This window comes from Doryrhamphus excisus, chromosome 5 (assembly GCF_030265055.1).
Source record: "Doryrhamphus excisus isolate RoL2022-K1 chromosome 5, RoL_Dexc_1.0, whole genome shotgun sequence".
NCBI lineage: Eukaryota > Metazoa > Chordata > Actinopteri > Syngnathiformes > Syngnathidae > Doryrhamphus > Doryrhamphus excisus.
Window position 1 is genome coordinate 3,574,552 of NC_080470.1, and position 16,850 is coordinate 3,591,401.

General features: G+C 41.4%; 2 protein-coding genes across 5 annotated transcripts in view; one reads left to right on the forward strand and one right to left on the reverse strand.

Moving 5' to 3' along the window:
- Positions 1-877: 877 nt before the first annotated feature.
- On the forward strand, positions 878-12,570 carry abhd8b (abhydrolase domain containing 8b). Its single transcript, XM_058072347.1, has 5 exons — positions 878-1,148; positions 5,231-6,023; positions 8,054-8,224; positions 9,662-9,878; positions 11,397-12,570. The coding sequence occupies exons 2-5, from the start codon at positions 5,233-5,235 to the stop codon at positions 11,646-11,648; spliced, it is 1,431 nt and encodes a 476-aa protein (XP_057928330.1). The 5' UTR covers positions 878-1,148; positions 5,231-5,232; the 3' UTR covers positions 11,649-12,570.
- The window catches only part of ptprc (protein tyrosine phosphatase receptor type C), a 35,365-nt gene continuing 30,097 nt past the window's right edge, over positions 11,583-16,850 (reverse strand). For 2 of the 4 annotated variants that reach the window (XM_058072319.1, XM_058072317.1), the window contains exons 28-32: positions 16,626-16,757; positions 16,443-16,562; positions 16,192-16,352; positions 14,324-14,459; positions 11,583-14,235 (exon numbers count right to left, since the gene is read on the reverse strand). In XM_058072319.1, the coding sequence (XP_057928302.1) occupies positions 13,927-14,235; positions 14,324-14,459; positions 16,192-16,352; positions 16,443-16,562; positions 16,626-16,757 (858 nt within the window). In that variant the 3' untranslated portion in view covers positions 11,583-13,926. The remainder of the gene's footprint in view (positions 14,236-14,323; positions 14,460-16,191; positions 16,353-16,442; positions 16,563-16,625; positions 16,758-16,850) is intronic. The other 2 variants (XM_058072320.1, XM_058072321.1) reach the window with 1 other exon arrangement.

Consider the following 16,850-nt stretch of genomic DNA (forward strand, 5'->3'; position numbering starts at 1 on the left):
TATAAAATTGCATATAATTTGGGATATATAAACTCATATATTATATATTTGGATTTAATATATTTCAATATATTGAAAGCGGCAATCATTTGTATATTCTGCAATATATTGCCATATATGTACAAAAATATATTATCCAATATATTATATATTCATGTAATATATGTACAAAAATATATTATCCAATATATTATATATTCATGTAATATATGGCAATATATTGCAGAATATACAAATGATTGCTGCTATATATTGAAATATATTAAATCCAAATATATAATATATGAGTTTATATATCCCAAATTATATGCAATTTTATATATGTAAAAATATAGTCCTTTTTTCCATGTATTTATAATATGTAATGTAATGGAAAATATAATGGAAAAATAATATATTATAATATAATACAATAAATTTAAAGTAATATATTGATAAATATAATTTCTTTTCATAAGGGAATGTTTTTTTTCTTTAAATTATACTAAAATTATACGCACTTTAACCAGTCTAAAAGCATAATTCTTGAAATTTTGGCCCACAACTATTGATTGTGTTTGATCAATTGCAGTCTACTTCTAAAGAATGGCAAAATATTGTTTACTTGGTATTTGTGTTTACATAAGGTCACATTAAAATACTGTACACATGAGGCAAATAAAGTTGTTGATAGAAGACATGTTTGCCCATAAACAAAATAATGTAATTATACATGAAGTGCAACCTATAGTAGATACGGCAAATAATAGTAGTGGTTGAATATACAGTTCATTCCTGTAAAAGGGGAAAACAATAATACTTACTACTTTAATTGAATATACTGTGAGGTAATTCTACTGGTTGCATCAGTAGAGGGCAGCCTTCCCCTCAACCAACCAGGAGATTCTAGAGGTTTCTGGAGCGCGGCATTAAATGTGTTTATGTGACTCCAAATATTTTTTCAAACTCTTCCAAGGTAGGACCGGAGCTCCAGAACACATCAAACTAGAATAGACTGGAATAGAATAGATTTGTGAAGGACTGCACTAGAGATAAATGAGATTATTGGATTGACTTGACAGATTATAGCTCGCCGACTTCCTCCAGGCTTCATGAGAAAACCACACCACTCGATTCATATTTTAGCCCCACGGTTCGGAAGTATAAAGGTATGTTTTATTTATTTTTATTTTATATGGTTTATTTGTCATGTAATAGGATTATTTTAAACCATAAGTAAACTACACTGCCTGTTTAAGTCGACTGTAGCTAAATGAAAGCTAACGGGACATTCACTTTAGGTCAAGTACACAAAAATAAAAAGCTTTTTTGCACTGAAGAAGAGGTTAGATTCCAATTGGGAGCTTGTATGAAGGATGCACATCCATGCACAACACACCTTAAGCTAATATCTCAATCTAATCTACCATAAAAGTGTACGTATGTATGATTCCAATCACGTTATTCATTGATTTACGTGCAACTGTTGAACGTTTCAGTGCTTTTTTGCACAACTTGTTGCTCTCTCGGCAAAAATTCTAATTTTGTGACTCTTTCAGGCTCCATAGAGATGTTGCAACCTTATGTTGACAGTAATGGTAATGGTTTTATTTCATTTGAACATGCATCAGATTACAATTGAATGCATCACATAATCAGTTCACAGTTCCACATGTCCAAAAGGAGTAGGAAGAAGCAAAGCTTATTAAATCCTACCCCTCCATCTGGTACTTTTACAATCAGCAACTGTTACATTTGTTCACTTCCTGCTTTCATAATATAGTATAAGTTTTATTTTTTTTATTTTTGTTAATCAGTTCCCAGTTCCACATGTCCAAAAGGAGTAGGAAGAAGCAAAGCTTATTAAATCCTACCCCTCCATTTGGTACTTTTACAATCAGTACCTGTTACATTTGTTCACTTCCTGCTTTCATAATATAGTTTAAGGTTTTTTTTTGTTTTTTATTTTTTAATTTTGTTGAATCAGTTCCCAGTTCCACGTGTCCAAAAGGAGTAGGAAGAAGCAAAGCTTATTAAATCCTACCCCTCCATCTGGTACTTTTACAATCAGTAACTGTTACATTTGTTCACTTCCTGCTTTCATAATACAGTTTAAGTTTTCTTTTTATTATTTTTTTATTTCTGTCAAATCAGTTCCCAGTTCCACATGTCCAAAAGGAGTAGGAAGAAGCAAAGCTTATTAAATCCTACCACTCTATCTGGTACTTTTACAATCAGTAACTGTTACATTTGTTCACTTCCTGCTTTCCTAATATCGTTTAAGGTTTTTTTTTGTTTTTTATTTTTTTATTTTTGTTGAATCAGTTCCCAGTTCCACATGTCCAAAAGGAGTAGGAAGAAGCAAAGCATATTAAATCCTACCACTCTATCTGGTACTTTTACAATCAGTAACTGTTACATTTGTTCACTTCCTGCTTTCCTAATATAGTTTAAGTTTTTTTTAAATATTTTTTTCCATTTATTTTTTTATTTTTGTCAAATCAGTTCCCAGTTCCACATGTCCAAAAGGAGTAGGAAGAAGCAAAGCTTATTAAATCCTACCCCTCCATCTGGTACTTTTACAATCTGTAACTGTTACATTTGTTCACTTCCTGCTTTCCTAATATAGTTTAAGTTTTTTCAACTGTAATTATTTAATGTAATTATATAATAATACAATACAATAATTTAAGTTTTAATTTAACTGTAAAGATGATACAGCAGAAAGCAGAAACAGTTTTTGAGTAGCGTAATAATAAACATATTGTCACATGAATACGCTACTAATTGTGTTTTTCTTTGAAAAAAAAACGATTTTCAACACACCTGTCATCATCTGGCCTCATTTGTAGATAGTGACAGCCTTTTGATGAATCATAAATATTACGAATGCATCATAGGTGCAGTTTATACAAAGCAGAAAAGCCACAGAAGAGGCCCATAATAAAAGAAGAATGCAAGCAACATGGTGTTGATAGCAGGAGTGAACGGGACAGAAGTAAAGTCACAAGGCCTGTTGCCAAAGACTGTGACTGTTTACATCGAGAGAAGCCATAGACAGATTGTGCTGTGTGGACTTAAGACACAAACTATAATCCCTTCTAGTCAGGGAGGAAAGTAACAGGAAGGGTGGATAATGCCACGGCAGACCCTGCATGGTGCAGTGCCGTTGCCATGGTTGGTAATCACCTGGTACCGTTTGTTGTTGTTGTTGTTGTGTATGAGACCTGCATTGGTCCTATCAGGACCAGAAAGAGGAAAAGGAGGAGCTGGGGAACCTTTTTTTGGGGACTTGTGGACCTTGTGGTGTAATGGTAGACGTTACTGCTTCTCATGCAAAAGGTGCAGGATTGATTCCCCAACACACAGTCTCAAGCTTAAATAAATTGGTCCAACTTGTGGTGCCTAAGACGAGACTTAAGACCAGGGGAGACCGAGCCTTTTCTGTGGTTGGGCCCCAAGCTATGGAACTCTCTCCCCTCCCAAGTAAAAAAAAAAGGCCCCCAACATCGAAAGCTTTAAGTCTCGTCTTAAAACCCACTTTTATTCTTTGGCTTTTAACTCGGAGTGAGTCGTATGGTCCTGTGTCTTTTAGTTCTTTCTTTTCAAATCAACTTTATTTGTATAGCACTTTTCTTGCAAAGACATGCAACACAAAGTGCTTTACAGAATTAAAAACAATTACTACAATTAAAAGGAAAACAAATACTAAGAAAGCCCCACCCTCCATACTAGATACACATACACACACACCCACACATGTGGATAAGATGAAAAATAAATAAACAAATCAAGAATAAAGAAAATCAATCAATCAGTAATAAATAAATATAATAATAATAATAATAAAACGGCAAATAATAAAAACTTAAGAAACCACATATATTTGACGGGTAGACAAATTATTTTTTTCATATTAAAATGAACAAAGCATTATTAGAGCCCTGTAGACATGACAAAACACGACTATAGTCACATTTATACTCTTTTTATTTACAACATATTGCGCAACTGCAGGCTCTTGAGACACATGCTAACTCGCAAACTAGAGAGCTGGCGACCTAAACGGTAGCCTTCAAGTTATTTCCTTTAAACTTAAATAGCCCAAAACTTACCACTTCCACACGGATAGGGAGGATAACTATTAACAGTTATTTAACCTTTAACATGAACATTAATCAAACGTAATAATTTTTTCTGGGTACATGATACCATACAGCATCCATATCAAACTTGCGCGGGCCGCAAATTAAACATTAAAATTTCATATCAATGCGGGGGCCTCAAACTAGTGTCCTGCGGGCCACATTTGGCCCGCGGGCCGCATGTTTGAGACCACTGTTTTAATGTATTTTATAGTCCCATTAGCAGGAATACTGATTTCACGATGACATTAAATACATTACACGGGCATGACAGCGGTTTGAGCGATTTTTACTCAAGAAAATGTTCAAAACGATTGGACTTGTACAGTAAACACTGTAGCGTCGCTGGGAACACTTCCTGGTTTTAATATTCATTCATTCATTCATTTTCTACCGCTTTTTCCTCACGAGGGTCGCGGGGGATGCTGGAGCCTATCCCAGCTGTCTTCGGGCGAGAGGCGGGGTACACCCTGGACTGGTCGCCAGCCAATCACAGGGCACATATAGACAAACAACCATTCACACTCACATTCATACCTATGGACAATTTGGAGTGGCCAATTAACCTAGCATGTTTTTGGAATGTGGGAGGAAACCGGAGTACCCGGAGAAAACCCACGCATGCACGGGGAGAACATGCAAACTCCACACAGAGATGCCCGAGGGTGGGATTGAACCCTGGTCTCCTAGCTGTGAGGTCTGTGCGCTAACCCCTAGACCACCGTGCCGCCCTGGTTTTAATATTATTGGAAAAAAAAAAAGAACTTCACTACTTGTGAGGCTCTATTGTGCCTTTCCGGACTATACATGAATGTACTGTATACCCGGCTAACACATAACAAAAACAACAAGTTAGCTTATGGTTCTGTAATGGTTAGTTAACCAAACCAACAGAGAACGTTGAGACATTCTTCCTTGTTTTGCTTTTCGGCAAAAAAAGCCAATATCAGACAACCCTACTTACAAGACTTGTAGTGTATTTGTCTTGTGGATAGCTGTGGGTCAAGTAGCCATCTTGCATGATCAACATAAATAAATAGTAAATAGCGAGTGTTCCTTTAGGTCATATTCCTAATAATGTTTGTACCTGTGTGTTTTCAATGCAGCCATGCTGACCAGCTTTATGGAAGGTCTTCTCTGCTGCCTTACCTCAAAGTCAACTAACGTTGTGGTTCCTGTCGAGACCTTCGGACCTACCGACGGTTACGAGTTTGTCGAGGTAAAACCAGGCCGGGTCATTCGTGTTCGACATATAATCCCGGAGAGGTCTGTGGTGGAGCAACCCACGGGGCAGGGCGGGTGTGTCAGTTGCAAAAGAAGGATCTCAGTCTATTGTAACGGACAGCTGTTCATCGAGAACTTGGGTGACAGGGCGGACGCGGAGTTGAACACTTGCCCGAATGGAGAGACCGAAGCAAACAACACCGTAGAGGTTGAACTGACAGACTGCGGCAACTCGTCACCCCCCGTTGACCTCCCTGATGCCGGGCCGAACTCGGTCACGGCAGGAAAGGTTTTGACATCCGAGGCGGCATCGGGAGGAGATGCGCCCGCCGCTCTACAGGCTGAAGCGTCGCAGAACCGTCGCAAACGGAAGCCTAAGCGCACGGTGGTGATCGACTGTGAGAGGAAAATAACAGCTTGCAAAGAGACGCATCCGGATGTGGCGCTGTTCTTCATTCACGGCGTGGGAGGCTCTCTGGATATTTGGAAGAGCCAGTTGGACTTCTTTTCACATCTGGGCTATGAGGTGATTGCCCCGGACCTTGCGGGTCATGGGTCCAGCTCAGCACCTCTTATACCTGCAGCGTACACTTTTTACGCACTGGCGGAGGACATACGACTCATCTTCAAGAGATATGCACGCAAGAGGAATGTACTCATCGGACATTCTTATGGGTAAACTATTTTCATATTACATCCACACAGGTCTAAAATGGCCTTTAGTAGAGGCCTAACAATGCTAATTTGGATCAGCACTCAATTGTCCGTCATGTTGTCGGATAACAACATTCATTTGTTCCAGAAGGTCTGACTCTAACCAAATCGGTCACTAACCAAATCAATTTTTCCAAAAAGAAATAATGTAATTATTGGTTTGTTTCCGTCTTGTGGTTGGAAAGCAAATAAGGGTTGTCATTAATTAAGGAAGCGTCCACTCTGGATTGTATGTACTACAACGCAACCTCGGTTAACAACATTCATTTGTTCCAGAATGGTCTGACTCTAACCAAATCGGTCACTAACCAAATCAAATTTTGCCAATAAGAAATAATGTAATTATTGGTTTGGTTCCGTCTTGTGGTTGGAAAGCAAATAAGGGTTGTCATTAATTAAGGAAGCAACCACTCTGGATTGTATGTACTACAGCGCAACCTTGGTTAACAACATTCATTTGTTCCAGAATGGTCTGACTCTAACCAAATCGGTCACTAACCAAATAAATTTTTACAATAAGAAATAATGTAATTATTGGTTTGGTTCCCTCTTATGGTTGGAAAGCAAATAAGGGTTGTCATTAATTTAAGGAAGCATCCACTCTGGATTGTATGTACTACAGCGCAACCTCGGTTAACAACATTCATTTGTTCCAGAATGGTCTGACTCTAACCAAATCGGACACTAACCAAATCAATTTTTCCAAAAAGAGATAATGTAATTATTGGTTTGGTTCCCTCTTGTGGTTCAAAAGCAAATAAGGGTTGTCATTAATTAAGGAAGTGTCCACTCTGGATTGTATGTACTACAGCGCAACCTCAGTTAACAACATTCATTTGTTCCAGAATGGTCTGACTCTAACCAAAGCGGACATTAACCAAGTCCATTTTTGCCAATAAGAAATAATGTAATTATTGGTTTGCTTCCCCCTTGTGATTGGAAAGCAAATAAGGGTTGTCATTAATTAAAGAAAGCGTCCACTCTGGATTGTATGTACTACAGCGCAACCCCCGATTAACAAAATTAATTTGTTTCCGAAGGTCTGGCTCTAACCAAATCGGACACTAACCAAATAATTTTTTGCCAAAAAGAAATAATGTAATTATTGGTTTGGTTCCCCCTTGTGGTTGGAAAACAAATAAGGGTTGTCATTAATTAAGGAAGCATCCACTCTGGATTGTACTATAGCGGAACCTTGGTTAACAACATTAATTTGTTCCAGAAGGTCTGACTCTAACCAAAACGGACACTAACCAAGTCAAATTAATCCGTTCCAGAAAGCCAAACAAATGTTAACACAAAAGTTTATAGTTTTACAATTATAAGTTTAGGATGCAGAAAACAATTCTAAATACCAATCAATGATGACTGGTGGCCAGCCAATCACAGGGCACATATAGACAAACAACCATTCACACTCACATTCATACCTATGGACAATTTGGAGTCGCCGATTAACCTAGCATGTTTTTGGAATATGGGAGGAAACCAGAGTACCCGGAGAAAACCCACGCATGCACGGGGAGAACATGCACACTCCACACAAAGATGGCCGAGGGTGGAATCGAACTCGAGTCTCTTAACTGTGTGGCCTTCACGCTAACCACTCGTGCAGTGGAGCCCATAAATGAATATTTAAGGTTAAAAGTAAAGGAAGATATGATTGTTGATGTGACTGTCCCCAAAGACACAATGTGGCAGTGAGATCAACCACCACCACCTTCCTGTTTTGACATGAGAGGTTTCTTGACTTCAATGGTGTTTAATGAAGTTGGTGTGATGCCCGGCTGCCACATTGTGTCTTTGGGAACAGTCGTCTTCAATTTCCTCTTCATGATGGAGTCAGGTCTGGAACAAATTCCAAAAGTTAGGAGTTAGCCAAAATCCAAGTTAGCATGCATGTTTTCTCTTCTCAAGCAAACTGGGCACTGTAAAAACATTCATTCTCCCGACAAAGACGCGTAACTAACATTATTTTCTGACTGCCCCAGTGTGTCGTTCTGCACCTTCCTGGCCCATGAGTATCCAGACCAGATCCACAAGATGGTGATGATCAATGGAGGTGGTCCCACAGCTTTGGAGCCCAGCTTGTGCTCCGTCTTCAACTTGCCTACATGTGTACTCCACTGCCTCTCTCCACTGCTCACATGGAGTTTTCTCAAGTATGTCAAATCAAAACCAACATTTTGGTATAGTCTATATCAGGGGTGTCCAAAGTGTATATTCATTCATTCATTCATTTTCTACCGCTTTTCCTCATGAGGGTCGCGGGGCTTGCTGGAGCCTATCCCAGCTGTCTTCGGACGAGAGGCGGGGTACACCCAGGACTGGTGGCCAGCCAATCACAGGGCACATATAGACAAACAACCATTCACACTCACATTCATACCTATGGACAATTTGGAGTCGCTAATTAATTAACCTAGCATGTTTTTGGAATGTGGGAGGAAACCGGAGTACCCGGAGAAAACCCACGCATGCACGGGGGGAGAACATGCAAACTCCACATAGAGATGGCCGAGGGCGGAATTGAACCCTGGGGCCTTTATTCATTCATTCATTCATTTTCTACCGCTTTGTCCTCACAAGGGTCGCAAGGGTGCTGGAGCCCATCCCAGCTGTACAACTTTCGCGCAATTGCTGTTTCACAGGTTTTAAAGGTGGCTATAGGGGTGTTAGTTCAAGTCCAGAGGGCTCTAATAATGTTAGAAACTGTATTTAGAAGGTTCATTCATTCATTCATTTTATACCGCTTTTTCCTTACGAGGGTCGCGGCGGTTGCTGGAGCCTATCCCAGCTGTTGTCGGGCGAGAGGCGGGGTACACCCTGGACTGGTCACCAGCCAATCACAGGACACATATAGACAAACAACCATTCACACTCACATTCATACCTATGGACAATGGTTTTGGAATGTGGGAGGAAACCGGAATACCCGGAGAAAACCCACGCATGCACGGGGAGAACATGCAAACTCCAGACAGAGATGGCCAAGGGTGGAATTGAACCCTGGTCTCCTAGCTGTGAGGTCTGCGCGCTAACCACTAGGCCCCCAAAGTGTATATATACGTATATATATATATATATATAATTTAACAAAAATAAAATATAATGAAATTAAAGAAAAAATACATTAAAACTACAACAACAAAAATGGAAAAATATAAAGTCAAAATATAAAGAAAAAATCTAAATTATCTAAATAATATCTAAATTTATGATAATAAGGTTGTAATACTGAGGGGAAAAAAATAATTTTAGTAGTATCACGTTAAAAAACTTAAAAAAGTGAGCAACCATGATTCTTGACTAAATTCTATTTAGCTTCCTGTGTAGTAGCAATGAACAATGAAGCCACATCTAGATTGTTATATACATATTAGTGCATAATAATGCGGCACATTTCAATATCAATAACATAACAGCGTTTGCTCAGATTATAAGAGATCTAATTGTTATACTGTCCTTGTTAATTTTCACGGCATGTTGGTTCGCTGTTACTGTATTAAGATGCATAATAATAACTTTGTTGTATGAAAAGACAATCTGTGCTTACTCCTGGGTGTCCCCCCCCCCCCTCCCCGTCCCCCCTCCTCTAGGGCAGGTTTTGCTCATCAGGGTGCAAAGGAGAAGCGACTGCTGAAAGAAAACAATGCCTTCAACGTGTCAGCGTTTGTGCTGCGTGCCATGATGAGTGGCCAGTACTGGCCTGAGGGGGATGAGGTCTACCATTCGGAGCTCACCGTGCCCATCCTGCTGGTTCATGGAATGCATGACAGGTTTGTCCCTGTTGACGAGGATCAAAGAATGGCAGAGGTGGGTCATACTTCACTTACTAATCTTAAATTAGACGTAAATGACGTGCGCAGATGATCCGAAATCACCGGACTTGACATATAGACAAACAACCATTCACACTCACATTCATACCTATGGACACTTTGGAGTCACCAATTAACCTAGCATGTTTTTGGAATGTGGAAGGAAACCGGAGTACCCGGAGAAAACCCACGCATGCACGGGGAGAACATGCAAACTCCACACAGAGATGGCCGAGGGTGGGGAAAGACAAAATAAGAAGCCAAAAAGTTACCACTTCCACACAAAATAGGAGGAGAACTCATTCATTCATCCATTTTCGACCGCTTATCCTCACGAGGGTCGCAGGGGTTGCTGGAGCCTATCCCAGCTGTCGCGCGAGAGGCGGGGTACACCCTGGACTGGTGGCCAGCCAATCACAGGGCACATATAGACAAACAACCATTCACACTCACATTCATACCTATGGACAATTTGGAGTCGCTAATTAACCTAGCATGTTTTTGGAATGTGGGAGGAAACCGGAGTACCCGGAGAAAACCCACGCATGCACGGGGAGAACATGCAAACTCCACACACAGATGGGTGGAGTTGAACCCTGGTCTCCTAGCTGTGAGGTCTAACCACTCGTCCGCCGTGCCGCCCATTCAGACTTGTTTGATTCGAAAAATCATCCTCTAGTTTGGCCCTGAATCAAGTGGACTATAACTATAAACATTCAATTAAGTTCCCTTATAATAAGTTATTGGTATTGTTTTGAAGAAAAAAACTACAATAACACCTTGTTTAGTGGTTAGCACTTGACCAGAGTTCAATTCCACCCTCGGCCATCTCTGTGTGGAGTTTGCATGTTCTCCCCGTGCATGCGTGGGTTTTCTCTGGGTACTCCGGTTTCCTCCCACATTCCAAAAACATGCTAGGTTAATTGGCGACTCCAAATTGTCCATAGGTATGAATGTGAGTGTGAATGGTTGTTTGTCTATATGTGCCCTGTGATTGGCTGGCCACCAGTCCAGGGTGTACCCCGCATCTCGCCCGAAGACAGCTGGGATAGGCTCCAGCACCCCCGCGATCCTCGTGAGGATAAGGGGTAGAAAATGGATGAATGAATGAGTTCTCCTCCTATTTTGTGTGGAAGTGGTAACTTTTTGGCTTCTTATTTTGTCTTTCCCACCCTCGGCCATCTGTGTGTGGAGTTTGCATGTTCTCCCCGTGCATGCGTGGGTTTTCTCCGGGTACTCCGGTTTCCTCCCACATTCCAAAAAACATGCTAGGTTAATTGGCGACTCCAAATTGTCCATAGGTATGAATGTGAGTGTGAATGGTTGTTTGTCTATATGTGCCCTGTGATTGGCTGGCGACCAGTCCAGGGTGTACCCCGCCTCTCGCCCGAAGACAGCTGGGATAGGCTCCAGCACCCTCCGCGACCCTCATGAGGAAAAAGCATGAATGAATGAACATTCATAAGTAGCAGATGTTTTCTAAATGTGATGTACTTACTTTCCTTCTTGTCAGATCCTCCTCATCGCCTTCCTAAAGGTCCTGGAGGACGGCAGTCACATGGTCATGATGGAATGCCCGGAGGCCGTCAACACACTCCTGCACGAGTTCTTCCTCTGGGAACCTGCAACCCCTGTACCATCAAAGCCCAAAACCCGCCCGGAGACCGCCAAGGCCCAAACAGACAACAGTAAAGCTGCGGCGGAAACCGCTAAAGTTCGACCTGCTACTGCCAGGTCAGACAGAAGGGAACATAAAATGACATGAATTCAATTTGAGATTTGAACTGATTTGGCTTGAGTTGGAAATATCCAGTTTATTAAAAACGGGCGAGGTTGAAGGTCCCCCCCGGAAGTGGGACACGGTCAGGACATGAAACGGAATATCAGAAGGTGCTTCAGTCAAGAAGCGTCAGAAGATCTGATGGTGCCTTGAGATGACGCACGAAAGATATGAGATGCTGACCTTTGACCTTCCACAGAGTAAAACCGAATTCCGGTGTAGCTTCAACCTTCCAGTACAGCAAACATTAGAATGAAATGTGATATATTTCTTGCAAGACATTGATACACGCAGCTTTTTAAATAATATGTCATCAAATATAAACATAGGCAAGTGTCAGTCCATGACAGAATTTCTTATGTTTTTGTATTATTATTTTTATACACGGCACTTGTATTTTAAATGGATATTAAATCTTCTATGTATCTTTTCAATTTGCAATTTATTTGTTGATGTAAAAATGTTTACTAAGTACATTATTGTTTTCAATATCTTCATCTACAATTGTTTTTTTTTTTTTTAAATATGGCTATTTAAACCAGGGATGTCCAAATATTTTCCAAAAATATGCGAGGGGCCAATTTGATATTTTTATGTAGTAGATTTTTAATATTGTATATTCATTTCATTTATTCATTTGCTACCGCTTTTCCTCATAAGGGTTGCGGGGGGTGCTGGAGCCTAACCCAGCTGTCTTCGGGCAAGAGGCGGGGTACACCCTAGACTGGTCGCCAGCCAATCACAGGGCACATATAGACAAACAACCATTCACACTCACATTCATACCTATGGACAATTTGGAGTCGCCAATTAACCTAGCATGTTTTTGGAATGTGGGAGGAAACCGGAGTACCCAGAGAAAACCCACGCATGCACGGGGAGAACATGCAAACTCCACACAGAGATGGCCGAAGTTGGAATCGAACTCAGATCTCGTAGCTGTGTGGCCTGTGCGCTAACCACTTGTACCCCGTGCAGCTCATATTTTTCTCATTCATTCATTTTCTAGCGCTTATCCTCACAAGGGTCACGGGGGTGCTGGAGCCTATCCCAGCTGTCTTCAGGCGAGAGGTGGCGTAAAACCTGGACTGGTGGCCAGCCAATCACAGGGCACATATAGACAAACAACCATTCACACTCACATTCATACCTATGGACAATTTGGAGTCGCCAATTAACCTAGCATGTTTTTGGAATGTGGGAGGAAACCGGAGTACCCGGAGAAAACCCACGCATGCACGGGGAGAACATGCAAACTCCACACAGAGATGGCCGAAGGTGGAATTGAACCCTGGTCTCCTAGCTGTGAGGTCTGTGCGCTAACCACTCGACCGCCGTGCCGCCCTATATCGCCCATCATTTTCTATACAGCTTATCCTCGTTAGGGTCATAGGGGTATGCTGGAGCCTATCCCAGCTGACTTTGGGCAGGGTACACCCTGGACTGGTGGCCAGCCAATCACAGGGCACATATAGACAAACAACCATTCACACTCACATTCATACCTATGGACAATTTGGAGTCACCAATTAACCTAGCATGTTTTTGGAATGTGGGAGGAAACCGGAGTACCCGGAAAAAAACCCACACAGGCGGAGTTTCGGACCCAGATATTCCTGATCTGTGGCCAACATGCTAACCACTCATCCACCGTTTTAATATAAATCTTTGTGTTAATTTATTAAGCATTTTCTTTTGTGCATTTTTGCTGTGTTTTTCCTATTCTTGCTGTTTTTTTTTGTGTTTAATTTTATTTCCTAACACGGGCCGCAAATGGCTCCCTTGCTGGCACTTTGGACACCCCTAATTTAAAACAGTTAGATGTCGCTATTTGAGCCAATCAAATAGTCATCATTACCTTCCTCAACACACTTGCTAGCTTTAAGGAGTTAGAGTATAAAAATAAAAATACTGAAATACATACTAAACATTATAAAGTACAGAGAAGAGGCACCTATGGATAAGTTGTGACGCCAATGCAGTATTGTGTAACCGATGTACTCTAATAAGGATTATTTCACCCATTACTTAAGCTAAGACAGTTTGCAGCAACATATGTCATATTTTCTCGCCTAAACGTGACAAAAGCATTAAAAAAAAACTCCACCAGGAAGCATTTATAAAGAGGGGCCGGCCATCTTGCATCTAACATGTGTAGATGCCCAATAAACTGAAGCGTTGCATGATTCCTGCCCCGAACGGGAACATCCAATTAAAGCGCTTATTGCTGCAAAATAAAAATAAAAAAGGCACCTACGACTCCTCAGACGTTTAAAGAGACAGTGTCCTGAAGTGGTGTCATCTCCGCGGGGATGCTGGGTACTTTTTCTGCCTCTTTTTCATCCTCTTCCACTGTCTCAGCCACAGGAGCGCTGCTATTTGCTGCCCTCTGGTGGCCCAACTCGGTAGGGCCGGTTGAATCTGCAGCCTTTTCTTCACTTTGCTGCTCTGCTGCTTGGGTCTCAGTGATGAGCAGGACAGAGTCCACTTCAGAAGCCTGGACTGCTTTCACCTCCCCGTTCTGGACCGGATAGACTCCGTCTAGTGCGTCATACAAGAACTGGTACTGGTCCTGTAATGGTTTTGAGAAAATGGATAAAAATACGGTAACGCTAACAGACTACATTTACTCAATGTCGTTTTGCTACAGAAATTCTTACCAGACTCGCTATCATGCCCTGGCGCTCCTTGCGCAGGGTTCTGGTCACCTGGAAAATATCCACCATCTTTTCAGTCTCGGCGCTGTCCAGAAGGTTCCACAGCGCGCAGAAAACCCCACAACGGGACGAACCATTGCTGAGGAGACAACATGCATGCACAGTTCTAACATGAGCAGTGTTTCCCATACTGTAATGCTACCAGCCAAAAATGCAAAATAAAGAATAAAAAAACATATAAACGTTGCATTGGACTGTAATTTTTGGTGTGGGTTGCGGCCGCAACAGTAGCTCATATTTTTGTTATCGATTATTGTGCCTATTGTGAGATAATTCATAATAAACAATAAAAGCCTGTTATTCTGGCCACCTTACATTACATTACTCATTACTGACACCTAGTGACCAGTGTGGAGTACCGCAGATCATTCACCGCATATTTGAATGTTTCTTCTTAACCCATTTAAGGAATAAAATAGACTCTTGCTTGTGAGTGTCGCTGAGTGGGGAGTGGACAGGAAGTGACGTCACTGGTTCAGAGTTGACTTTTAGCGTTAGCATGAGTTATGACTGCAACAGTAGCCCGTGTTAGGGATTGTTGTTCTGGCGATCAAGTCTGGTGCTTGTGTGTCTAATTGAAAATTACAGTGCTAGTAGGGCGCTGAGTGGGGAGTGGACAGGAAGTTACAAGTTTTAGCGTTAGCATGAGTTATGACTGCAACAGTAGCTTATGTTAGGGATTATTGTTCTGGCGATCAAGTCTGGTGCTTGTGTGTCGAACTGAAAATTACTGTGCTGGTAGGGCGCTAAGTGGGGAGTGGACAGGAAGTGACGTCATTGGTTCAGAGTTGACTTTTAGCGTTAGCATGAGTTATGACTGCAACAGCAGCCCGTGTTAGGGATTGTTGTTCTGGTGATCAAGTCTGGTGCTTGTGTGTCTAACTGAAAATTACAGTGCTGGTAGGGCGCTGAGTGGCGACTGGACAGGAAGTGACGTCATTGGTTCAGAGTTGACTTTTAGCGTTAGCATGAGTTATGACTGCAACAGTAGCCCATGTTAGGGATTGTTGTTCTGGCGATCAAGTCTGGTGCTTGTGTGTCTAACTGAAAATTACAGTGCTGGTAGGGCGCTGAGTGGCGACTGGACAGGAAGTGACGTCATTGGTTCAGAGTTGACTTTTAGCGTTAGCATGAGTTATGACTGCAACAGTAGCCCATGTTAGGGATTGTTGTTCTGGCGATCAAGTCTGGTGCTTGTGTGTCTAACTGAAAATTACAGTGCTGGTAGGACATAAAGATTGAAACGATTTTTCATCAGGAAAAAAAAAGTTTGCTTTTAGCCTTTTTGGGTCTTTATAAATCATCAGTAGGACATCGGATGGTTTCAGCGAAAACAGCTGATTTTGACCAAAAAAACAGAAGCAAACTTAAGTAGAAACGTGACTGACGACAACATTTTTTGTTTTAGTGACACCTCGAGTATCCAAAGTGTTGTTTACTTATACGTATGTAACAAAAAAAAATACAACACAAAAAAATAAGAAAGCGCAAAGCCGTGAAGTTGAAGTGTGAGGCGATGAGGGTTTACTGTACAATCAGTTGTGTTGGCCCGCTACAAATACATTTGGACCGCCACAGATACATTTATCGCTAACTAAAATTAGATGATTTCAGTCCTGTGGAAAACACCGATGACCATACTGTAACCAGAATGTATATTTAAAATATTACTTGGTCTGTGAGTTGATATTCCAGTTCGGTGGTCATGTGACCAGTCCAGGGTGCCTTAGTGAGCTCGGCTAGGTTAGCTACTAACCAAAAAAAAAAAAAAAAACCCTACAGAAAATAGAAAAATTCTAAAGTTTGATTACCTGCAGTGGACGACAACTGGAGCATCTCCTTGCGGCTTCCTGCCATCATGTCTCCGCCTGACGTCCTTAATCATATCAGTCAGATCTTGAGGTTTCTCTGGCAGCTCTCCGTCCCCCCACTTCAGGAACTGAACCTGCGTCACTCTGTGATTCTCTTTCCTCTATTCACCAAAGTGTTAAAAAGAGACAAGACACCCAAAACGATAAATTTGCGAGAACAGAAAGAATAAAGTGGTTGGATGTTGTGGTACCTTGACGTGACGAATCAGCATAATTCGATGGATAACATTCACAGCCTCGTCTTCTGATTCCACTTCCACCTCAATATGCCCGTAAGTGTTCACCCCACTTTGTCCCCAATACACAGATTCCTATGAAGAAGAAAGAATCAATTATAAATGATGCTATATGGCTATCGGTGATGATCTCAGCACCTTTTCTTCTCCATGTTCCTCCAGCATGATGATGGTGGATGCTTTCTTCTGGTAAACCATCAACCAGAAGTCGGCCACGGTGCTTTCTAGAGGAGTCTGTGCTGCGATAAACGTGCATGGGCCCGGGTAGCCCTGTGCATATAAAAACTGTCGGTGAGTGTACACCATAGAATAGGGGTCACCAACCATTTTTGAGGCCGAGGGCTACTTTGTGAGCACGGATAG